Raw genomic sequence first — 23,794 nt, forward strand, 5'->3', positions numbered from 1 at the left:
TACATGGACCAGTGCAGGTTAGGTGCAGGTAGACATTACAAAATTTACATCTCCTATAATTTTACCTGCACTAACCTGCATATGCAGGTGGTATTTCGAGCCCTGAGAAACATAATAAGCCATTCTCTGCTGCCTCTACAGTACATCTTACTTTCTCTCTCTATCCCAGCCAAGCTTTTAAGAGATAATGACTGAAGTACTCAACTTAAAAGCCTCACATTCAAAGTGGTTGATTCAAGACTAGCTGTATGTTACATGACTGTAGATCAAAGATATACATCAGTCAGATGCCGTGCTTTGGTGCTGGACCTTTGATCATCACTACAGACAGAAACTGTAATCTTCAGCAGTCTACATGAAACAACTGGGGCCCAGACGGCTGTCTTTAGTGTAAATGGATACTTACATATCTGACAAGACCAGACAGACAGTACCAGGCTTTTAGCTAGGGGGGTGTCCAGGGTGTCTTTTGGACGCCCTGTACTGAAAATAATAAGAAATTGGACGCCCTACTTTTTGGTAGGACACCCTAAAGACGCCCTATTTTTCCCACTCCCATGCACACATGCCTCCCTTCAGCCTTACTATAAATAAAAAAAATGGTTTACTGATGGAAAAAAACTCACATTTGCACCTCAAAATGCAGAAAGTAGTGTTTGAGAGCATTATGAATTTTTAAAAAAGCCCCCCTAAAAAGCTTGCGCACCGCGCGTCTTCACTATGCATAGCATACAATAAAAAAAAATGGACACCCAACAAAAAAATCCTAGCTAAAAGCCTGGACAGTACTCTTTATGTTAAATTTTGAGGAAGAGTGGATATAATGACTACATGATGATTGTAGTGGACTGATGGACTAGACCAGAGGCACATCTTGCAAAGTAAGATGGCCAAAATGTGACAAAAACCCTCAACATCAAGAAAATTTTACATAAGGCCACACCAATTTAATTTCTAAGACTTGGTTAACGGATTCGCCCGCTTCATTTTGTCCCTTACACATCGTTGCATAATGTGATAGGTATCTGAAATATGGGGTAATTCCAGTTGAACATGTGGCACTACTGTAGGTAATAACCCTTATCAGCACTGTCAGTAGTCTATTCAGTCAATCTTGTAGCCATAAAAGCACGGAGAGGTCTATTATCTCTACATATCACCTTTTAATTTCAATGTTGTTGCTTCAATGCTTTGTCATAACTTGTTACATGGGAGGCTTAAAGACTTTCTAGAGCTACTATAAACTAGAAAGGCCATATTTGCTTTGGAGCAAATACAGCGATGGGTTCACCACATTTTACGACATGGCAGGGAAAGAATGAGAAACACAAGGGAAACAATGATTTACATTGATATAACTATAATATGAAGTAACATACAACTAAAACAACAGTTGGATAGCTATTCCCTACTTTATTGGTTAGGATTTTTAATTCCATAATGCAAACTGTTGATTTTCAAAATAAATAAAAAAACGTTCATGCCCCGCATTCCAATGCTGGAGCAGAAAAGCTTGAAATACCTACCAAAACACTTGAATAAAGACATACTGTCAGTATGGAAATGCTCTGTGCAGGTGTTAATCAAGTTAAATCCCAACAGCCAATCAGCAAGAAATGCTCTGTGCAGGTGGAAATGCTCTGTGCAGGTGTTAATCAAGTTAAATCCCAACAGCCAATCAGCAAGAAGTATAGAGGAAAGCTGCATGCCTATTGGTTGATGCCCTGCATTCCATTGTGATGACTCATGCCCAGACGTGGTAAACACGGCACACTAACACAGTAATACATTTGCTATAACACAGCCAAAAAACTCAAATAAAACCATCCTAAAAGCCTGTATCACAAAAATTTAAAAAACGCCTAGGGGTATTTGCCCACTGTACCTCCATACCAAATTTCAGGACCTTAGGCCCTAAAATGAAGAAGCTGAATCCATTTAAAAAATGGCAGCAGAAGGAGGAGAAGAAGAAGAAACATCAGAAAAAGCAATATGGGTTCACCACCACTTCGTGGTGTGGTGAACCCATAATTAAGCACCAAGGACAGGCTACTATGAACATCTCTTCACTTGCATTTTAAGGGCGGCAAAACCAAAATTTACAATATTGATTTCATTTATTACATTTCTTAGTGGGTTTTTGTCGTCATTTTATATTTGAAGCATTTGAAATAGCCCCAAAAGAAGATTGTGAGGAGTCCTTAAATGGATAGTACATGTACATGTACCACCTATAAATATGTAGCTAGAACCAGAATATAATACGAAACAAGCAACCATTTTCCGCTAGTGATGTCACATTTATATTTAGTATGCTACATATGGGATAGGGTTGCTTCAACTTACTACATTTAAAGGGTGACCATAGAATTGCCTTAGAAAATCCAGCTCTGTTGCTCTTTAAACTATGCCCTTTCACTATTTTGTGTTTTAGGCCACACCAATTTAATTTCTTGGTTAACAGATTTGCCCACTTCATTTTTTTCTGATTTGCAAATAATAAAAATTCAGAATCAAAATTGCTCATATTTTGCCCAGAACAGTTGAAAACAGTCCTTTTAGTCCAAGTTGTTACAGTTATTCCATCTTTCAATGCAGTGGTATCATTAAAAGTTCAAAATTCATTGTTTAGTGTGCCTGGTGTGTTGACTTCATGGCTCCTATCGTACCATTTTGGGCCATAATAGGATGCCTAGGCATGTTTTTTTTTCCCCCCCAGCCGCTACATTAATTTTCTAGAAAAATCCGTTAACCAAGAAATTAAATTGGTGTGGCCTTACGGTAATACTAGACCCGCAGGGGTCCTTTCTTGTTTTTCCCTGTACGAATATTCCCTTTAACAGCAGTATTATGGAAACTAATGATACAAGACTTAGTACACCATAGGGCATAATTCATTTGGAAAGGGAGCAGGTTTTACGGGCAAAACAGTTGCACGTTAATACCAGATTTATGAGCAGTGTGGGAGAACAGGGATGTTCTGTATGCTGCTAGCGTTGTGTGTGTGTAGGTAGGCAGTGTTGTGCATGTGGCTAGGGACTCCTAGCTCCAATCCATCTTCTAGTTGAAGTACATGTACTAGTACTAGTAGTAGAAATTTCCCAGTTGTCCTTTCCAGTATCAGTTACTGTACATACATGTAGATAAGGCCATGTTGATTTGATTATATGGATGACATCCTCTGGGAACTCTAAAAATGATGCGAGCGTGCGAATAAAAAAAAAGTTTGCCTAAAAAATTATGAAATCTACGTGGTCATGAAGGTTGAACAAATGACACAGAGTATGGTATGGCAAATAATCTACTCTTCAAATTCATTTCTTTACATTTTCGTCTTTTTCCTTTGATTTTGGCATTCAATGGCATTGGTAGCGTTTTTTAAATATTTTTTTTGCAACTGTTTTGGATGATTCACAGTATGGTTGAAAACTTTTTTTGTTGGAAACGGCTGAAAATTCATGCACACGAGGATGTCATCCATATAATCAAATCAAAATGGCCTAACAGGGTTATCCTCAGACACAAGAGTTACATGTAGATGAACTGTATGAACTATGTGGCAATATCCTTGCCAGACTGAATTTTTCCCCATCATATCAATTTCGTTTGAAGTAACATCAGAAAGCCCAACAATTCAGGGGCAATTTCTCCTTGTAAAAATTTTGCAATCTGGACAATCTTGATTTTATTTTGACTCTGATATCCTATTTCCTGCATTTTGAGGGGAAAATTTGTTGGTAGACTTTAAGCTTAGTTTACAGAAATTTCTTTCCAGATGTAAATATGCCATTTTTTGTCTGTCAAAGACGACAAAAATATATTTTGTTTGAACCATACCCTCTGGCCTCTTCCCTCATGGCCTCAATGAAAAGCGGCCTGCAGGGCAATTTGAACTTCTCATGAATAAAGAATGGTTCAAACAAACAAACAAACAAACAAACAAACAATAGGCAGTTTGTTTCCACATCTTCACCATCTTCCTAGGTTGAAAACAGTCCTAAATGCACAATGTGACTGTACATACATGTCTGCATGCATGAGTGAGATATAGTTACCAAATGAATGTTACATGATAAAGTGTCAGTGAAAACTTCAACATACATGTATATACAGCTCCAAAAGAAACACTACGACACAGCCTAGTCATTTGTATCTGTCACAGTTCCCCCAGTTTATCTTAGAACACACCATGGAACTATAAGTCATACTTAATTGCTGCCTATGGGAGCATTTATCAACAGTATAAGGCACTGGGGACTGTGTACAGCATTTATCAACAGTATAAGGCACTGGGGACTGTGTACAGCATTTATCAACAGTATAAGGCACTGGGGACTGTGTACAGCATTTATCAACAGTATAAGGCACTGGGGACTGTGTACAGCATTTATCAACAGTATAAGGCACTGGGGACTGTGTACAGCATTTATCAACAGTATAAGGCACTGGGGACTGTGTACAGCATTTATCAACAGTATAAGGCACTGGGGACTGTGTACAGCATTTATCAACAGTATAAGGCACTGGGGACTGTGTACATGTAGCTATGCTAACTTAACACACAACTTACAAATCATTTAGCAACAACCTGAATACATCCAAGATTAATCAAAAGTAAATTAAATCTTGCTATTTTTTTGGCACACATACATGTACATGTATTTTTTCAATAATGGAATTTGCACAAACATGCAATAGGAGACCTGCCCTTTCCTCAGAAGACTCAAATGTGTCTTTTTTGTATTTTTAAATCGCATGTAAAATGTTGGCCAACATGCAATTTTGTATGGGTTTAGGTCAAGGCTTATACATGTAAGTGTATGTATGTATAGTCCAGTATTTGCAGAAAGTATTTATTTTACCAAATTGCAGAGCAAAATTTTGACATTCTGCAGTATTGCAGAACACTGAAAAAATTTTCTAACACTGCCTAAGAATGATGAATGCAAGGTGAGGAGAGTTCCATAAAATGATGGAAATGGTTTATTGAGAATAAAAGCACTGACAGCCTTACATATTAAGCTGAATTGTGGTTCTTTAACAATTCAAAATGAGAGTCAGTATGCATTTGCAGTCAGAAGAAAGTTTTCTCTGAAACTACAGTTCCTGAAATGGCGGTCATCAATCTTCTTCAGCCTGGGTTCCTGTAGACCTTAAAGGGTGTTAAAAGTCGAGATAAGACAGAGATAGAGTGTGTGGTCTGCCCACCACTGTATGAAAAGAGCCGCAAGCAACCCACCCCCGACCTGTGGTATTTGAACTGGTGTCTGCAACCAACTAGGTGTAAAAGATAGGAATCAATGCATGGGCGTTAGTGAGAGAGTTGGCAGGGCGGCTGGAGGCAAGGGGATTACGAGAAGGCAAGATGAGTTCAAAGGCACAGGAAGCTTGACGTAGTTTCTCTCATGGCTGTACGGTAGTTCAAAGATGGCAGTTTGAAGGATAAAGTACCTTGCTTTTGACATTGGGATATAGCCATTGGGCAGTCTCAGGGCTCGAAATTCTACATACCTGCATAACATTGAAAATTAGGCCACAACAATTTAATTTCTTGGTTAACATATTTTTGTAGAAAAAAAATGGAGCCGGCGGGCGAAAAAAAATAAAAACAGGCCTAGGCAACCTATTATGGCCCCAAATGGTAGGAGCCATGAAGTCAACACACCAGGCTGGTTCAAAATTTTAACAATGAATTTTGAACTTTAATTAATGATACCACTGGATTGAATGATGGAATAACTGTAACAACTAGGAAGAAAAGGACTGTTTTCAACTGTTCAGGGCAAAATATGAGCATTTTGCAGTTATTCTGAATTTTTTTTTGCAAATCAGAAAAAAAACTGAAGCGAGCGAATCCGTTAACCAAGAAATTAAATTAGTGTGGCCTTAGTTGCACAAGACAATAAGTTGCAAAATAAAAATTTTACCTGCACCACTCGATCAGATTGCTAATTGCTATCGGAATATAAAATTATACAATTTCCTTTATATGCCTTCATACATGCATGTAGGTCCATGCAGTCAACGCAGCAGATTAAAATCCACATACACCTACATTTTGAATAAAGGTGGAGGTACACATCAGAAATACCTTTTTGCCACTCTCGACAGACAAACATTTTTCCAATCCATTATCTTTGATAGACTTTAGGCAACTAAAGACATGAAAATAGGAGCTAGAAAATAGATGTAGATGCCATTAAAGTAAGCGCTAAAGTCTACCAGCAGGATGCGTCCTCTCAAATCCAAATGCAGGAAATGGCTTTTCAGAGGGTCAAGATTTCAAACTTTTCCCGAGGGACACCGCCCACGAATTGTCGACCCTCCCCCTCACAAAATTGAGGCTGGCTGGAGCATTGGTGTCAATGCAGTTTTCTTTAAGGCCACGGCAAGTAATTTTTATGGATGACATCAGTCAGGTCACCATGCCGAAAATGGGCAAAGATGTCTGTTGCCATGCCGGAAGGTGGATGGCAGATAACTATGAAGATAGGAGACGAGAAAAGGCTCTGAGTTAAGGTTTTGTTTCTTACTTTGATGCAGTACATAATTATGTGATGTTGGCTGTGTATATGTGATGTTCCCACTGAATCAAAACCATTTGTACAATGATTGAGTAAAAATTTCAAAATGTAAGAACCTTGTTCTTTTTGCCCCGCCTTGTTTTTTTTTTCACCTGCTCACATTAGATTTGTAGTCTGTGGAGGATGTCATCTATAAAATTTACTTGCTGTGGCCTAAACTAAAGTAAAAAACGTGGGCAGAATACTCCGACTTTGGAGGTTTGACAGTAAATCAATAAATGTGATATCACTACAGACTGCGCACAGTGTAGTGTCTACTACAACAATAATATTGATGGGGAGGTGGCAGTCTGCAATGTGTTGTCTAGTTGGTACAATATTTGTGACAAATAATGAACCTTTAAAGATCAATCATTTACAACATTAATTTCATGTATCTGTCACCTTCCAACTCAACTCAAACAGATTGACAGGAAGACCAGAGTGACTGGTCGAAAGCTCTAGGTGAGAGAATTTTTGTGTTGGATCAAAAGTTTTAACTTAAAACATCAAACAGATTGACTATGTTTATCATATCATAGAACAATCATCATGGTATTGTTGGGGTTGTCTAGAAACTCAGTACCTTTTGTGAAAAAAAAACAGATCTTGTGAAAAATTTTCAATAAATCACCACAGAACAGACCCCATGTCCTATACTCTTATCTCTATTATCAGATAGACTTATTACCGGTAGAAACCTATCCAACAGTTGCTTGGATTTCGATTATTTCCACTTGATTATTTTACTATTCAGGGCTGGAAATTGCATAATTATGCAGGTTAATGCAGGTAAAATTGGGGCTGATTCTAGTTCCTTGTTTCTAACCTTTACCAGTCCATAAAATTATACTGGGTTTGTATACAAATGTAGGTGTATGTGGATTTCAACATGCTGTATTGAATGGCTCCACCTATAAAGTATAAAGTATAAAGAAATAATGGCAAATAATGGTGTCATAAGTGGCAAAATTGCATCAAATGGCAGAAAGACAGATGCTTGGATTGTATGAAGGTCTACCTCTAGTCTAAGTAGTACTTTACGTGGAAAGTTTTTTCCATTAGAATTAATAGATTCTTGGATTTTGTATCCATGTCAGTGTCTGAAGACCCTTCAGTAATTACCAGTAGCCCATCTGGTATTAAAAATCCAATATTGAGACAAATACTGCTGGGTGTGGGTTTCTACCAAACTTAACACCATAAACTAGGTCAGCTTGCTCTGTAATAGATGGGAGCTCAGCTTTGATGACCCCTGTATAATCCATGTCTACAGTACAGATCGCGGGATAAGCATCATCGGGATTCGGGATTTTGCGGGATATCCCGCGGGATTTTGCGGGATATCCCGCGGGATTTTGCGGGATATCCCGCGGGAGATTGCGGGATATCCCGCGGTATTCTTTCGGGAGGCCTGTCGTGTCCCGCGTACCGCGTAGCGAAAAAACTTGGTGCGAGACCCCGAAGTCTGCCGCGGCTCGGAACGGCGATGGCGGCGTGCCAAATGTTTATTTTTACGTCCTGCCGGGCGAGCTGTGCCGAGCCGATGGATCTGACGCCAGTCAACTTTGCTACAATTTTGCTACAATTTTAATGGTGTTGAAGCATAGGAATGTACGAAAATAATGTGTATAAGGTGTTTCTCACGCGGTCATAGTTATTATAAAACTGCTACTTTTTTTTTCAAAGCTATTGTTCAGCGCAAACTTTAAGAAACTACCGTGAATGAATACAATGTAACGTGTAGTAATCCCTCCGTCTCCGGTAAATTCGGCAAGATTGTTACCAAGAGATAAAAATTATGAGGCGTACCGGCAGTAGTTTGTGGTTGTTGTGTTTCATAATCTTGTAGCTGTTGTCTTCTCATGGGTAGCTTGCGTCAAGAGGTCTCCGTATTAGTATTAACAATTGCGACAATTAAAAGTTTGCCCATCAAAATCCCGGGGCGTGCGTCTCCCCCCTCCCCAAAAAAACCCTTGCATCAACAACGACCATGTCCATAATTAATTTCGATAGATTGCTATCACCCTGAAAGCAAGTACTTCCACACGGCTGGCAAAGTTTCTTTCGGTAGGAAAACATTCTACTTCTGTCAGCTGCGGGGTCAGCCAACTAAATGAAAACGGAGTCGATTTAAACAACGCTATAAACTTAGCGCACGTCCAAGACACGGGAGAACCCGAAAAATAAATAAACACGGGAGAACCCGAACTAAACGTGTTTATGCAAAATTTGACGCAAATTAATTCCTTCTCAGACCATAAAACTTGAAATTCACTCGGTACGTATATATACACTCCGTGGAACTAGCCTCCTCACATGTGAAAAACGTTGTTTTGGGATGAAATCAGGATATAAGAAAATTACAATGCCGCAGGCCGTGCAGGGCGGAAAAAGAAGCTACAATCCGACGTACGTATAACAATCGTCAGGCGGTGTTTCTGTGGGGCGGTGCATCTGTCTCAACTCTTTGAATTCGCGGCCTGGCTGGTGGGCGGGTCCCCGTTTGCGCGCTGTGATTGGCGCGCCGGAACGCCACGTGGTCAGTCGGCGCCGGGGAGTCTGCCAGCGCCGCCGCCGCTGCTGGCGACGTGCGGTTTCTATGGCGACGCGGCGTGGGAACGCCCGGCCCAACACTGGGGGTCTGCATGCCCTTTTTCGTAAGGCGTAATCAGGCGTTTTTTTTATTCATTGTCTTCGTAAACCGTAAGGCAACCTTCCCAAAAATCAACGTAATTCGTAATCAGTACATTAGCCGCAAAGCGTAAAGTCGTAATCAGCTCTGAAACTTTAACTTTATAGCAAAAATTTTGCGTAATTCGTAATCAGTAACCCCCATGCAGGCCCTGAACACTGCATGACGCACGAAATGTATCAAAGTTTGAGGCGTAAAGAACCCTTGAATTATGCTTCGCCCCCTTGTTTTACACAATGTTTAATCTCTCTTCCGTAACTCCATAGGTCAACCTCCCCTATCTAGGAGAAAAATAAAGAACTCGAGTGGCGATTTGGCACGTCGATGCGTTAGATTTTTTTAAAATTATATCTGAAATAGCGCGGGTCGGGTGACATCAAAATAAAGCCGTCCACGTCGCAAGGCCGGACACAAAACTTGTTCAAGAAGGTTGTATTACTTTGTTATCGTTCTGTACCTTATTAAGCCACCAGATTTCCGATATTAAAAAAAAGAAATGTTTGGTTAAAAATACTATTTGCTCTATTGTTATTTGCATGCATTGAAAACATACTAAAACATGCACGCATCGTCTGCGTAAAAATCTGTAGTCAACGCGGTTCAACTTCAAGTAACAGCGGCGCCGGCCCTTCAGAAACCTATGGTCTCACACCGAAGATCGGGGTTGCGGGAGAGGATTTCGTACCGCGGGATATCCCGATAAATCCCGCAGGATATCCCGAAAACTCCCGCAGGAGATCCCGCAAACTCCCGCAGGAGATCCTGCAAACTCCCGCGTGATATCCCGCAAACTCCCGCGGGACTTGATGCTTATCCCGAGATCTGTACTGTAAAGTGTCGGTCACAACCCGCCGTACATGCTTTTTGTCTATACGTTTTATTGGGAGGCCACGTCTGCTACGTTTTTTCTGAAAACGTGGGGAAGGAGTGGCGTCGACGCACGTCACTCGCATGGTTGCGCAAGGTGTAAGAGTGTGGTCTGCACGCCACGCCTGGCCGTGAGCGGTTGCGTGCATCGTACGTTGCGCAAGTGGTAAGTGAGTTGTACGTGCATACAACGTACGATCTCTGTGCGATTGCAACTTTATCGTAAGGAGGCCGTACTCACATGTACGGGGCACGCGCGTCGCTTGTACTCGCACGTATGGGTGGTGAATCCGCAGACCGCACGCAGAAAAAGTTTTACATGCACCTAATGTTCTACGATGTGTCTGCGTGCTCCCAAATCCGTAGGATTCCGTACGGAGGTGGTACTCACCACTTACCTTAATCCCCTACGTTTGCCCACGTTTTTGCACGTAGACAGCATGCAGAAGCACGTACGGCGGGTTGTGACCAAGGTCTAAAGTGACCATGTGTGTGCTCCCTGAATATAGAATCTAGCTTTTAATACAAACTTTTTTATTTTTTCGTCGATGAAGGTTAGACATCCAGGTAATACGATATACCAAAAAACAGTTACTCAAGCAACTGGATATGATTTTGAAAACGTTTTGACGTTTTCAAAATCATATCCAGTTTGATTTTGAAAGTCTGATATGATTTTGACGTTTTCAAAATCATATCCAGTTGCTTGAGTAACTGTTTTTTGGTATTTTTTATTTTTTATTTTATTTTCATAACCGCTGACAAGGCCTTTCAGCATCTTTAAGTTAACAGTTTGTACACCAAGAAACAGGTGGGTCATTAATATTATTATAATATTACGTATACGATGTCATGTAACATGTAACTATTTTGATAAGTTTTGTAAACTAAAAATGTATCATGACTTTTCTTGACAAGTGCAATTATATTGTATGTCCTTATGATCGTTTTACGTGTTCCATTTAGGGTCATTGGTCATACATGTAGGTACTCATTTTTACCTTTAAGAAAGTCGTGTCACATGCCTTTCCCAAGTGCACAACGTCACCTTTCTCAAGATGGATTTGAACCTAGGACCTCTGTGTTCTGGGCCTATTACTGTTACGCCACACAACACTAACTACTGTGAGCTACTTTAGAAGGGGAAGAAACTTTATGACACTGGACTTAAAACTAAAATGGGGCCACTTTTGACATCTTTGTTGTTGTAGGCAATATTTTCCTATCATAATCTTTCAGCAAAGGAAAGCAGTGGCCATATTCTCTTTATAAATGGGCTTTTTGATACCTTCTGCCATCAATGTGTCCTAATTGCTTTATGGTGTCCAACCAGCCACATTTAGGCTATTCAGCCCTGGGGAAGATGTGATGTGGGTGTGCTGTGATTGCAATGTTGAGTTGTACATTCTTCATTTTGAGTCTTAAATTATTTACCTAAAGTACCGCTACAGTGGTGCTAGTAATAGACCACTTCCACATTCAATTCAGTCAGTTTAAACTGCTTTTGGCAAACATTCTTAAAAGTTTCACACACTAATAGTAACACGATATCAAAGATTTCATATCTCATGATCAGTGAATTTAAGGTGTTTCAAATTTGTGAATTATTTAATCATTAAAATAGAAATGCATATAGCCTACAAGTTGAAGACAGGAAATGGAATGACTTTTTCTGGAACTTTTCTGGGACCTTTGACCTAACTTACTGTCAGTGTTCCTCATGTGTGTAGCTAGCATGTGGAAATAATTATTAATAACAGAAACACAAGCAAACAAACACCCTGACCTCACTGTTGTGTCCGCGGAGGTTGAAGTTACTGCGGGGAGGGGCCTTGTACTCCTTCCTGCAGTGTGATGTGGTGAAGGTCGCGCCGACCACGCCCTTGGCATTCCCCGTGGCCAGCCAGCCCTCATGGCAGTATCTACAACAGGAAGCAATAAAGGAAAAAAATCACATTGTGTTGTTTGGTTTAACATTGGTCATTTTAATTTTGGAAAATCACTAGCCATTTGGAATCTCAAAAAAAAAGGAATGATATAACATTCAACTGACATCAGTACATTATGTAGCTATTGGTGTAACGAGTATACGGTAGTAATAGGAAAATTATTGTTATGCAGCATTCATAACTTAAGATATCATTAAAAAAATGTTGTTTTGTTCATTTGATTAAGATAATTAGGATGAAAATTAGTGTAAATTTCACAATATTCTTCCTGTAAGTGAATAACCAACTTTTCGTAGTATTTGGACCATTGCATGCCAGGGCATGCAACCACACCTTTTGAAAGGTGTGGTGGGTTCTTTAAGAATGTGCTTCTTCCCAAACACCGGACCTCTATGTTATGTCCTATCCGAGGGACATCCCTAATTAACCAAGCAATTAAGCTTAAAGGTACTCATTTGCAACTGAACGAAGGAAGGAAAGTCATCTGAAAAAAAAAGAACCTAGAACCTACAATGTATATGGATCAAACAACCTTGAACAGTTACAATCATTATAATAATATATAATACATAAAGTGTTAATATAAAATGTAATGATATATAATAATTCTATAATAGTATTACACCACACAATCCCACAAGTTGTGGAGGATATTATTGGAAAATCTAACTCGAACAACAATAATTATTATGTTCCGCTACATGTACGAATTATAGATCACCATCACCATCAGGATCTGATATAGGATTTAAAGAAACTGACAGAAGCGACTACCTGTAACAAATTATGGACTAACTCAGAGTCAGACAGTCTAATCCTGTATCTTCTGTAAGGCCACACAAAGTAAATTTTATGGATGACGTCCGCGCGCGCATTGATTTTGGCCTGTTCCTAGAAAAAAAACCCAAGAAATTCCGCTTCCTGTAACTATGACCAAAGAGTCACGACAGTGCCGCAAATAGGTTTGTACGGACCAAAGCTAATATGAAGCATCAAGCAAGGAAATCATGACTTCAATTAGGACTTCAGTTTGGTACATGCTGCCACATTTGAAGAAACTTGCTGACCGCTCCATCTATCTCCCCAAAGCACAAGATGACAACTGCTGTTCCACCTGATATATTATTGCTGTTTTGATGATAAATAAAAGACTTCTTGCTTGTTACACTTTGTCATCTCATTCAATTTGTGTCCTAACATTTGTCATCTCTTAATAGTATATTTCTAATCTAGGCATCTTGTTTTTAGGGCCCTTCTTGTTATTTTTTCGCCCTCTCGCATTAGATTTAGGGTCTCCAAAGGACGTCATCCATAAAATTTACTTGGTGTGGCCTAATGTATCCATACTTGCACTGATTAATAGACACAACGGGCCAAATTTACAAGTTGTTTGTCAGGCAGTGCAACTTCTTTACTTACTCAGTATGGCTAATAGAATATTTGGCTAATAAAAAAGCAGCAGCAATTGCATGCAACATGTGGTAAGTGGTGGCAACTCTGAAAGATGCAAAGGCCATAACCACTCATTACAACGAGTAACATTGTCAAGATGACTGCTCAATGTGTATATTGTGCTCTATACTAATTAATGGTGCTTTTCTATATTTTGGTTCTCAGATTTCCCTGCTTCATTTTTTTTTTCATTTGCAACAACAAAGAACAATTCAGGTCCTATATCAACTCTGAAATGCTTGTACAATGTACATGTATTTTGGTGCAGTTGAGGATAGTCCCTGTATGTCTTCCTAAAATGTTACAGTTTTACCAGCTATCAATTCAATGTGTGGTTTAAATAACAGACCAGCGTGGTATGTATGTATGTATGAATATGTTGACTTCATGGCTCCTATGATAATCGTAACATTTGGGGCTATCATAGAATTCGAATGCATTTAAGCCTTTTTAATTTTTTTTTTTTTTTCGGCCTGTGGCTTTCATATTTCTTCTAAAAAAATCCAATAACTAACAGGGCTCTCCCTAATATAAGCAATGAAGCAAGGATGCTCCCACTCTCCAAAATTCCTAGCACTCTACCCAAAATGTTCTCTTCGTATTTTCAAGAAAATTCAATGATTTTTCATCAACCGATTGGGGAGCACCTCTCCCCTATGAATTTCTGGGGAGACCCCTGACTAACAAATTAAATTGCTTTTGCCTTAGCATTGTATATTGTACATGACTGTGCATCAGTGCATCACTTCTCCATTTTGAGATACTGTAAGAAGCAGATTTAATGCTGCACTCATCATCACAAATCAGCATTAAAATATTACTCATGCCCTATTATTTCTGAAGCGGACCCTTACAAATGTAATTGCTACAAATGTTGGAGTCAATATCCCGTACATGTATCTTCATTAGAGGATATCTAACCTGATTAACTATGCTGAATATTGAGTCTGTCACGAAATTGTTTATCCATAAATTGTAGAGAGGAGAAATGAGGAGCAGACTAGTGGGAGCCAGAATGTCATCCTCCTAATAGTGTAAATTTTGTGGCTCAAGTTAGTGCTGAGTGCTTTTTTTATGTACAGTCAAACTACGTCTAAGAAGATCACACAGGGGACTAACAAAAAGTAGTCTTGAAAGTTCTTAATCTTAGACAAGTGATCTCAGGGCCCAAAATACTGGGTGAATACTGGGTGAATGGGCACCTTAGTGCACCCAAATTTGGAGCTGTCCACCCAATTTTTTTCTGTGGATTCACTCAGGTGCACCCAAATATTTTCGTAACTTTAAGTATGTTAAATGTATGGTAGTATACAGCATATGCTTAACTTCTAACTTAATCTAAGTGTCAGAAAAAATATAATTGTTGCAGTCCTTTTCTTTAGAATTGAAACAAAATATATAATTTTGCTGACATTCTACTTATTTTATTCTATATGGTGTAGTGTGCACCCAAAAAAATGTTTGTGCACCAATATTTTTGGTTGGGAGCACAAGTGCACCTATTCCCAAAAATGAAGTTTGAGCCCTGGGTCTTCTTACAGGTATATAAACAGCATGACAAGACTGAAAACTAGAATACCGCGGTAAAAATTTCCACCCATTTCACAATTATAGACTTGATCTGTCAGAACAAAAACCCAAAGTGACCCAGCTGGCGCCATTTTACATTGTGCAAAAGACATGTCATGCTGTCAAAATCAATGGCAAACTGGTAGATTCCATCGTGATTTCTCGCTCTGAGTTTATAAAAAAAATGAAAATATTGCAGTCATCATAGGCAGAGGCTGGGCCATATTTCAGTAGCGCTGGACAACAGGCCAGCTTAGGCAAGTTCCGTAAATCTTACGTCAATTGATAAAAAGTTGAGACCAAGAAAAAAAAAAGCCACACACAAAATTCTGTGCCTCTGCCAAGACTTTATACAGTCTTCGTAATTCTTGGCAAGGGCAAGTTTATTAATATATCTTGTGCAGTCTTCCAGTCTGAGAAATGTCAAATCTTATGTTCACCTCTGAATCTCCAAGATACATGTATTATATAGACATATTTTTCGTTGAAGAGGTTCATCAGTCACGTAGAATTAACAGGTAGTAGAAATTCTTCGATCAGTGACTGTATTTTTTGTAAGGTAGATTACGTACCTCCAAATTTTCGATGTCCACTGTACATTTTGTTCACGGAATAGACATATTTTTCGATTACATAATATGTAATTATGAAGGTCATACAATGTAGAAGAGAGTGGCACATTGCATATCAATGTAACAACAGGCTGAAACAAACCCGATAATCGATTGATAAAGGAAACAATTGAAGTAGACATTATCAAGTAAAGACTGCTGGAATTGAACTCAGGGATTAGCCAGGCACAATCCATAAAGCCCAGGTCACAACCCGCCGTACGCGCTTCTGCGTGCTGTCTGCGTGCAAAAACGTGGGCAAACGTAGGGGGTCCGTGCGTAGTGAGTACCACCTCCGTACGGAATCCTACGGATTTGGGAGCACACAGACACGCCGTAGAACTTTAAGTGCATGTAAAACTTTTTCTACGCGCGGTCTGCGGATTCACCACCCGTACGTGCGAGTACGAGTGACGCGCGTGCTCTGTACCTGTCATACGGAGGTGTGAGTACGGCCTCCTTACGGTAAAGTTGCAATCGCACAGAGATCGTACGTTGTACGATCGTACGCATGTACAACTCACCACTTGTGCAACGTACGATGCACGCAACCGCTCATGGCCAGACGTGACGTGCAGACCCCACTCTTACACCTTGCGCAACCGTGCAAGTGACGTGCGAGTGACGTGCGTCGACGCCACTCCTTCCCCACGTTTTCTGAAAAAACGTAGCAGACGTAGCCTCCCAAAAAACGTACGGACAAAAAGCATGTACGGCGGGTTGTGACCAGGGCTTAACTTATCTATCATGACAACTCACTAGTCTCTGCCAATGTTGGCTAACATATACATCACTCTTCTTTTCTAGCAGTGGACCTTAGAGAGTGTTAACTCTTTCATCTATAAAGGGCATAAATGAAACTTTCATAAAAGCCAAGAGGCTTTTCAACAGGAAGCTTTATAAAACGAGACCTTTTGACACACAGGCATTTATTGACCTCACAGTGGATTTTCAGATTAATGTTATAAAATTATTAATTGAGACCTTCAGGACTCTGAAAGTGTTGCTAGTTATAATGATCATAATAACTAGAAGCCAGCTTTTAACTGAAAACATAAAAAGATTGTACCATAAAATGATGAATGCCTTTGATGCATCAAAATCAGACAGTATTCTTACGTCTTGCACGTATGTCCAGTTGACAGATACACGGTCAAGTTTCACTATAAATCTCTTCTTTGAAGCTAAATAAAAGATTGATGTATCAATTGAACTTGTTTCCTTTGAACTTTCAAGAGCTTTACTAAGGCCTAGGGAAAAACAATGTTATGTTTCCAGTTACTGGACTGACCCTACCAAAATTCCCATTCCTACTAGCAGGGCTGGAAATACTGGGTGCATGTGCACCTTAGTGCACCCAAATTTGGAGCTGTGCACCCAATTTTTTTCTGTGGGTGTACCAGTGCACCCAAATATTTTCTTTGGTTTAACGTATGTAAATATGTTAAATTGTAGTAGTTACAGCATATTCTTTACATCTAAGTGTTAGAAAAAATAATACAAATCATTGTTATCATACTTTTCTTGACATAAAACATAATTAATTAGTTTTTGCTGACATTCTACTTATTTTATCTTACATGTATATGGACAGGGGCACCTTAAATATTCTTTGTGCACCCAATTTTTTAAGTTGGGTGTACCAGTGCACCTATTCCCAAAAATGAATTTTGAGCCCTGACTACTAGGAATCCTAGCCTTTTTCTGGGGGTCGGCATATCTGAATAATTTTGTAAAAATATAATTTTTGGTGCAAACATATTACAGTTACATAATGCTCCTTTAAAAGTTTAAAATTTCTACACACACTTTACCCATTCCTAACACTGAGCCTCAATCCACTACTAATACCACATCAATATTATATAATGTACAGGTTTACTAACCACCTGCACTTATACATAAAGGAAAGCACTACATTCACACAGTCGCTATGGGCTACTTTAATCTATTTATCCGTCGGCTTTTCAGTGGGTGGCCGTGCAATTTGATATTCAGTACATCTGATGCCTCTGACGATAAATAATAGATGTAATAATTTGTTATTCCTGTGGACATTGATATTTCACACCTGAACAGTTATTACATTTTACATGCATGCAGCATTAGTTGGTGCTGGACATAATTGGTCTCTTTAAAGTCGATATGCTGCTGCACAAATTGCACAAATCATGTGAGTGTGGTACAGTAGCTCTCAAGGACTCTATAGTTAGGCCACACCAATTTAATCTGTTGGTTCTCGGATTTTTTAAATAAAAAATATGAAGCAAAAGGGCGAAAAAAATAATGAAAACAGGTCCTAGAGGCATCAGAAATAACAAGCCGCGATATAATTATGGAAAAACGTTTTAATTATGGACTCCCGCCCATAAATCCCAAACGCTTAACCCAACTGTCTTAATACTTTTTATGGTAACATATTAGATGGTAATGAATATGCGGAAAGCGTTGATGAGTCCCTTGGGAATAGTCAAATTATACATAATTATACTATAATTATGTATAATTATACATAAGGATTTTGGTATTATACATAATTATACATAACCCTTTGGACCATTATCTATAATTATACATAACACTTTGGACCATTATCTATAATTATACATAACCCTTTGGACCATTATACATAATTATAGATAACCCTTTGGACCATTATACATAATTATAGATAACACTTTGGACCATTATACATAACCCTTTAGACCATTATACATAATTATACATAACAATTTGAATCATTATACATAATTATACATATTTATACATAATGTCTATGACCATTACATATACATAACCCCTGCACTTATATCATGCAGTTATCCATAACTTTGGGATTATACTTCTGAATAGAAGCACAGGGAGTCTTATTTGCAATGATTTCCATCCATACATGTACCTGTTTACAACTCAACTCAATACAGGCAAACCTGCTCAAGCCAGCCACCCAGGGGACCGGAGTAAAACGGTCGGGTTGGACAGGTGGTCTGCTTGAAGTGGGTTTATTCTCCTGACTCACAACATGACTGAGAGTTAATTGTCTCCGATACGGCAGGTATCAGGTCCTAAACTTCACAATTTCTGGCAAATAAAGCAATACAGCTGTATTTGAACATTTGGGATTCATCAAATTCAATCACGTAGGAATTTTCTGAGTACGCACAGCGGTATCAACATTTTCAAGCACTTTGAAAGACAACTGACGGGATGCTGGCTGTAAGCCCCAAGCGAATGTATTCACAGTTTAATGGATTTCCATCTACGAGGTGTACAGTGCAGTACATACATTTTGTACAGCAACACCACGGATGATACAAACTGTAGTACAGAAACTTTAATCGTTAAAAAACCCTCTGTAGTAATCACGCACAGTAAATGGGCTTAAACTCAAGAAATTCATATCCATTGATCCAAAATGAACCAGTGGCGGCCTACTTCGTCCTTAGTCGAAAACATCATGTAGCAGTGGAAACCCAAGACAAACTGGTTGGTTTGAGAATCTATGTTTCCACTGATTGAAGGCTTTACAGAATTATGATCCCGTTGTCCAGTCACCATGGGAAGGGATCGGGCCAAGGGCAGACCCAACTCGTGGCAGTCGTGTTGGCCAGGTGGCCGCACTGGGAAGATCGCTTCATGCTTGCATCAATGGGGAAAATTTGTGGATCCAAGAAAATGCGGCCGAGATGGCCAGGTGGTTTAGTTGAAGAGGTGGTCGCCTAGGCAGGTTTGACTGTACTCAGGTTTTATATGATGGATGACTCCAAACCCAAAAAATCCCCATTAGTTAAACAAGCTGATCAACTACGGTTCACTACATTATCCAGTAATAAATTGTATAATATGCCACTGCTTTGCTATTGACAAGTTGTTTATAAGCACTGCTACAAATGTATTTTGAACAAATAAGATGCTTCCAAGGACTAGTAGTAATTGTTTTTTGAGAAGAAAGCAGGCTGTAACATATCTTAATGAAGAAAACTCAATTCAAAGTGTTTCCAAATCTGCAAATCTGCATGTTTTTCCTGGTGCATATAGACATGTCCAGAGCAAGTACACACTTGTCCTTAGGAGCACAATTGACAGGTACAAGTAACAGATTGGCCAAAACAGTTTGTAAATTTTGATTCATGATAACTTACACCTGTCTCATGTGCAGTTGTGGGCTAAAGGTGTTATTTCGGGACATTAACTTACATGTAATTTTGAGGGTTTTCAACATAGTTATGCTGACGGCATTTATTATTATCTTTATTATTCTCCACTCAAAAAATGTACATCAGCACGGGGGAGTACAAAAAGCACCCCCTCTGAATTGGGTACAAATTTTCACATTGCCCTCATTGAAATATTTCACACAACACATCTACTTAAAAACATATACAAAGACACATACAAGAATTATTTACAATATATACACAGGCATACATGTACCGGTATGTGTAGCAGCAAAATGGGAAGATGCCTTTTTGTTCCTACAGAGTTTTGTCACAAATGGGAAAGTTTTGTCTCTTGGAATATGGTGAAATTTATCTCAAACGTTTTATTTAAATGTTTTGGGTGTGGAGACATTTGAGGGTGCGGGTACAAGCGGATTGATCTGTGCGGCCTGTGTATCAAAAGGTCATGTGGATCAGTTGAATGTCATTATAGGGATCTCAACAATAAAAGCATGATATTGGCCTGGAATTGTTGAAAGGAGAGTCTACAAGAATTTATGACAGTCTATATACTATCATGAAAATGTATGTACAAATGGCACCCAGGCTACATCTTGGCTTGTGCTAGAATCTTTTTGCCAGAAATGCATGATGTGAATTTTGAGCTTTGTTGGGAATCATCATTTCATCTAAACAATGGTACAAAAGGTTTATTATGTCATGATCTATTCTCACAATGCTAGCAAACTTTAATTTTCTTTCTTAACGTTCTTTCTGTTTTGGTACAATAGGTTGCTCTAATATTTTCAGTTTGAATTCAACAATAATCAGTGAAGTACAGAATACTTTTTTTCAGTTCAACCCCAAGCCAAGCATTAGATCCAAACAAGGATATAAATTATTAATGTCCTTGATCCAAACTACTTCAACTCCCTAGCCTGGGTGCCAGATGTCCCAAATTCTCAGAATGCTAATCAATTTATAGACATATTAAGTGTTAGAGACTATACAAAAACCCTTTGATTCCTTTGTATTTTTCAATTCCTCCCTGTCTCCTGTGTAGACTCAGAAGAGGGTAGAGGGTAGCCTTTACCAGGCTTCAGGAGGTGGATGAAAAAGAGTAGAAACTGGCCAAACAGAATATCATGCAGGGGAACCTGGTCTGCTAAAGAGTACAGACTTTGCTGCACCAGCATCTACAGTGTCCAGCAAACGTTGATAGAGATAATTGACAGTAGCCTGCTAATCTAGTGGGAGGGGAACTAATTTGTCACACCCTCCCTATGCTTACAGGATGGCTTCCCTCATTGTCCCAAGGGCCATAGTTAATCTACCAAAACAAACACAGCTCTGGAGGCCAACCATCCCCAGCTGTGCATCCCCAGGTTAGGTGGGCTAGGGATGCCAGACCCATGCCACACTTATCCAGTATACACACTGGATATTACCAGCCTGAGTGTGCTTATGGGTGCCATTGTGCTATAGATCTGACATCCAGGCTAGCCTTAGAGTTAGACCTTAGATCTTGGCACATAAGGCAGCAAGCTTCAACTTCTTTTTGTCAGCAGCTACTGTCTCTGCCCCCTCCCAGGCTAGCTAGGGGTATAAATTCCCAACAAGCACCATAAATACGAAGTTTGAACTGTAATTTGCAACATAAGAAATTGGACCATATTTTGTCAAGGAATGACTTCTAAACTGCACTAATAACACAGATGAAATTTCAAGATCACTGTGTTGTGTTATCCCATGCTTGAAACTAGCATGATAACCAGGCTAGCTTGAAACTAGACTACTAGCAGGTTTCAAGACAACTATTTAAAAGATACTGTTATAAGAAGAAGTAGAGTACTACATGTACTGTTGTGCAGAGTCTGCCCTCAGGTAGGATATTATGTACTAGTATGTCATAGCATGGAGGTAATCTACCTCCATGGTCATAGTGGGACTGGTCCATTGTACATGTGACCTTGTTATGGCAAGTGTCAGAAATTATCTATCTATAATCTACACAATTGTGTCCTGTACACGAGTACTACTACAACTATTTCTTGAAGCAATATGTTCTTATGGCCATGTTTTCTGTAGATCTTTATGCAAAATTATCTAGCCTCCACCGAAGCCTTTCTACGGGAATACGGATTGTAGAATTCGGCCAAAAAGAAAGTAAAATTGGCCAGTGGAGTCCGGCCGCGGAAGATTGTTTCCGTCCGAACTGCACGGCCTGAGTTAAACCCCAAGGCAGCCAAACTTCCCTGGCAAGTGGCAAATATTCTCCTATATACTATATACCAGGCAGTGGAGTTAGTTTGGTAGAGACTAGAAATGATCAAGGAGGTTAAATACAAGTTGTATTTAACCTCCTTGAAATTATCAAGGAGACCATATATGATATAGAATCTGATCTACTGAGACCAGCTGTGTTCCCTGCTGACATTCCCTGCTGCATACACCACAGAGGCAGTAGGCTGATAGGATGGTACCCAGGCTATAAATGGAGCACAAGAACATTGCTAACAGCAACAATACCATTTTACCAATCTCGGCATCCCCTTTTTGAAGACAAGGTAGCCTTGTTCTTCACACTTTCAGTTTCAAAAAAAAAAAATTGTGCAGCTTTCTGTTAGCACTACTGTAAAAGTTGGGATTTCTTGGTTGATAATCCTTTTAACAGTCAATTATGATAGTGATTGTTTTCTACAACAGTCCACTGTCCTCTTTACAGACACAGGTTAGGCCTCTGATGGGCCTAGGGACAAGCTGATTGAGTTGAGCCAGATCTGAGGACAGTACCAACTTCATTGAGGGGGTAGGCTAGGAATAGTATATTAAGGTCACTTCAAATACACATTCAAAATTCTACCAGATTTTCAATAATGACTTTCCTGGTGACTAAAAGGTGTAGAGAGTCCATTGGCAAATGTGAAAAGATTTAGTTTTGACTTTTTGTATGGGTGGTTTACAGCAAAGATACCCCAGCTCACTTCTGCTGTTCCATGCACAGATGGTACATTTTGTACTAGCTGGTCAGGGCTGGTGGCTTCCCTGGGTGGCTTGGCTCAGGGCTGATGTCTTTGGTGGCTGAAGACTGGCAGGCTCCAGACCACATGTTGTGCAAATGAATGTGGTGGTGTTTACACACACAGCTTGATTGGAGCAAGGAGTTTTAAATTCAACTCCAAGCAGATGTAGGGTTACGCAGCATTTGTACATCTAAAAATTACAACATTACATCAAGGAGGTTTTTAAACCTTCTTGATTACATCAATAAATACACTAAAGGTTGCCTTTCTAGGCCTACTCATTGTTTAATTTTCTTTTCTTTTTTTTGGTCAGGTTGCTACATCAGCACTGCCAGTTTTTTGTTTTTTTTAATACTGTAGTCTACGAGTTGAAATGTGCCAAAATCCTACTATATGAGCCTAATAATACTAGTAAGCAAGGAGCGCACAAGCACAATCCTGTAGGAAATTCCAATGTAAATATTCTGCAGTGGGACCTTTGATATGCGGGTTCAAACAAAGGTCGGTCAGGTCAGTTATTGTTCTTAGACATTGCAAATTGTCACTGCCCAATTATCAAGTTGACAGGAATTATCCTTGGGGAGTACTGTCAGAGGCCTGGGCAGTTTGTTGAAAACCAGTGTTCTACAGTGTACCTCCATGTGAAAACATATTCCAACTGGATTCAGGAGATTCAGCTTATGAACAAGAAAGGATTAGAATTTTAACAAGGATTTTGGAAGGACTGTTTTCTATTTAAAAAAAAAAGCTGTGTGGTGGAAGACATAAAAAAAGTCAGGTTTGGACCCTATCCTAGATTAGCCTGGATGCCAGACTCACAGCACACTGGGCCCAAAGTGCAGGGCACACTAGAGTAGATATTTAATACTTTGTGCTGGGTGTGCTATGGTTCTGGCAGGGTGGGT

At 39.4% G+C, this 23,794-nt stretch overlaps 1 protein-coding gene across 1 annotated transcript in view; it reads right to left on the bottom strand.

Moving 5' to 3' along the window:
• LOC109473234 (tubby-related protein 4-like) overlaps positions 1-23,794 on the bottom strand; it is a 55,754-nt gene that overhangs the window by 16,526 nt on the left and 15,434 nt on the right. Inside the window, exon 2 of the mRNA XM_019773110.1 lies at positions 11,912-12,047. Coding sequence (XP_019628669.1) covers positions 11,912-12,047 — 136 coding nt within the window. The remainder of the gene's footprint in view (positions 1-11,911; positions 12,048-23,794) is intronic.

The sequence above is a fragment of the Branchiostoma belcheri genome, unplaced genomic scaffold (assembly GCF_001625305.1).
Source record: "Branchiostoma belcheri isolate BF01 breed outbred unplaced genomic scaffold, Haploidv18h27 scaffold296, whole genome shotgun sequence".
In the NCBI taxonomy this organism is placed as follows: Eukaryota; Metazoa; Chordata; class Leptocardii; order Amphioxiformes; family Branchiostomatidae; genus Branchiostoma; species Branchiostoma belcheri.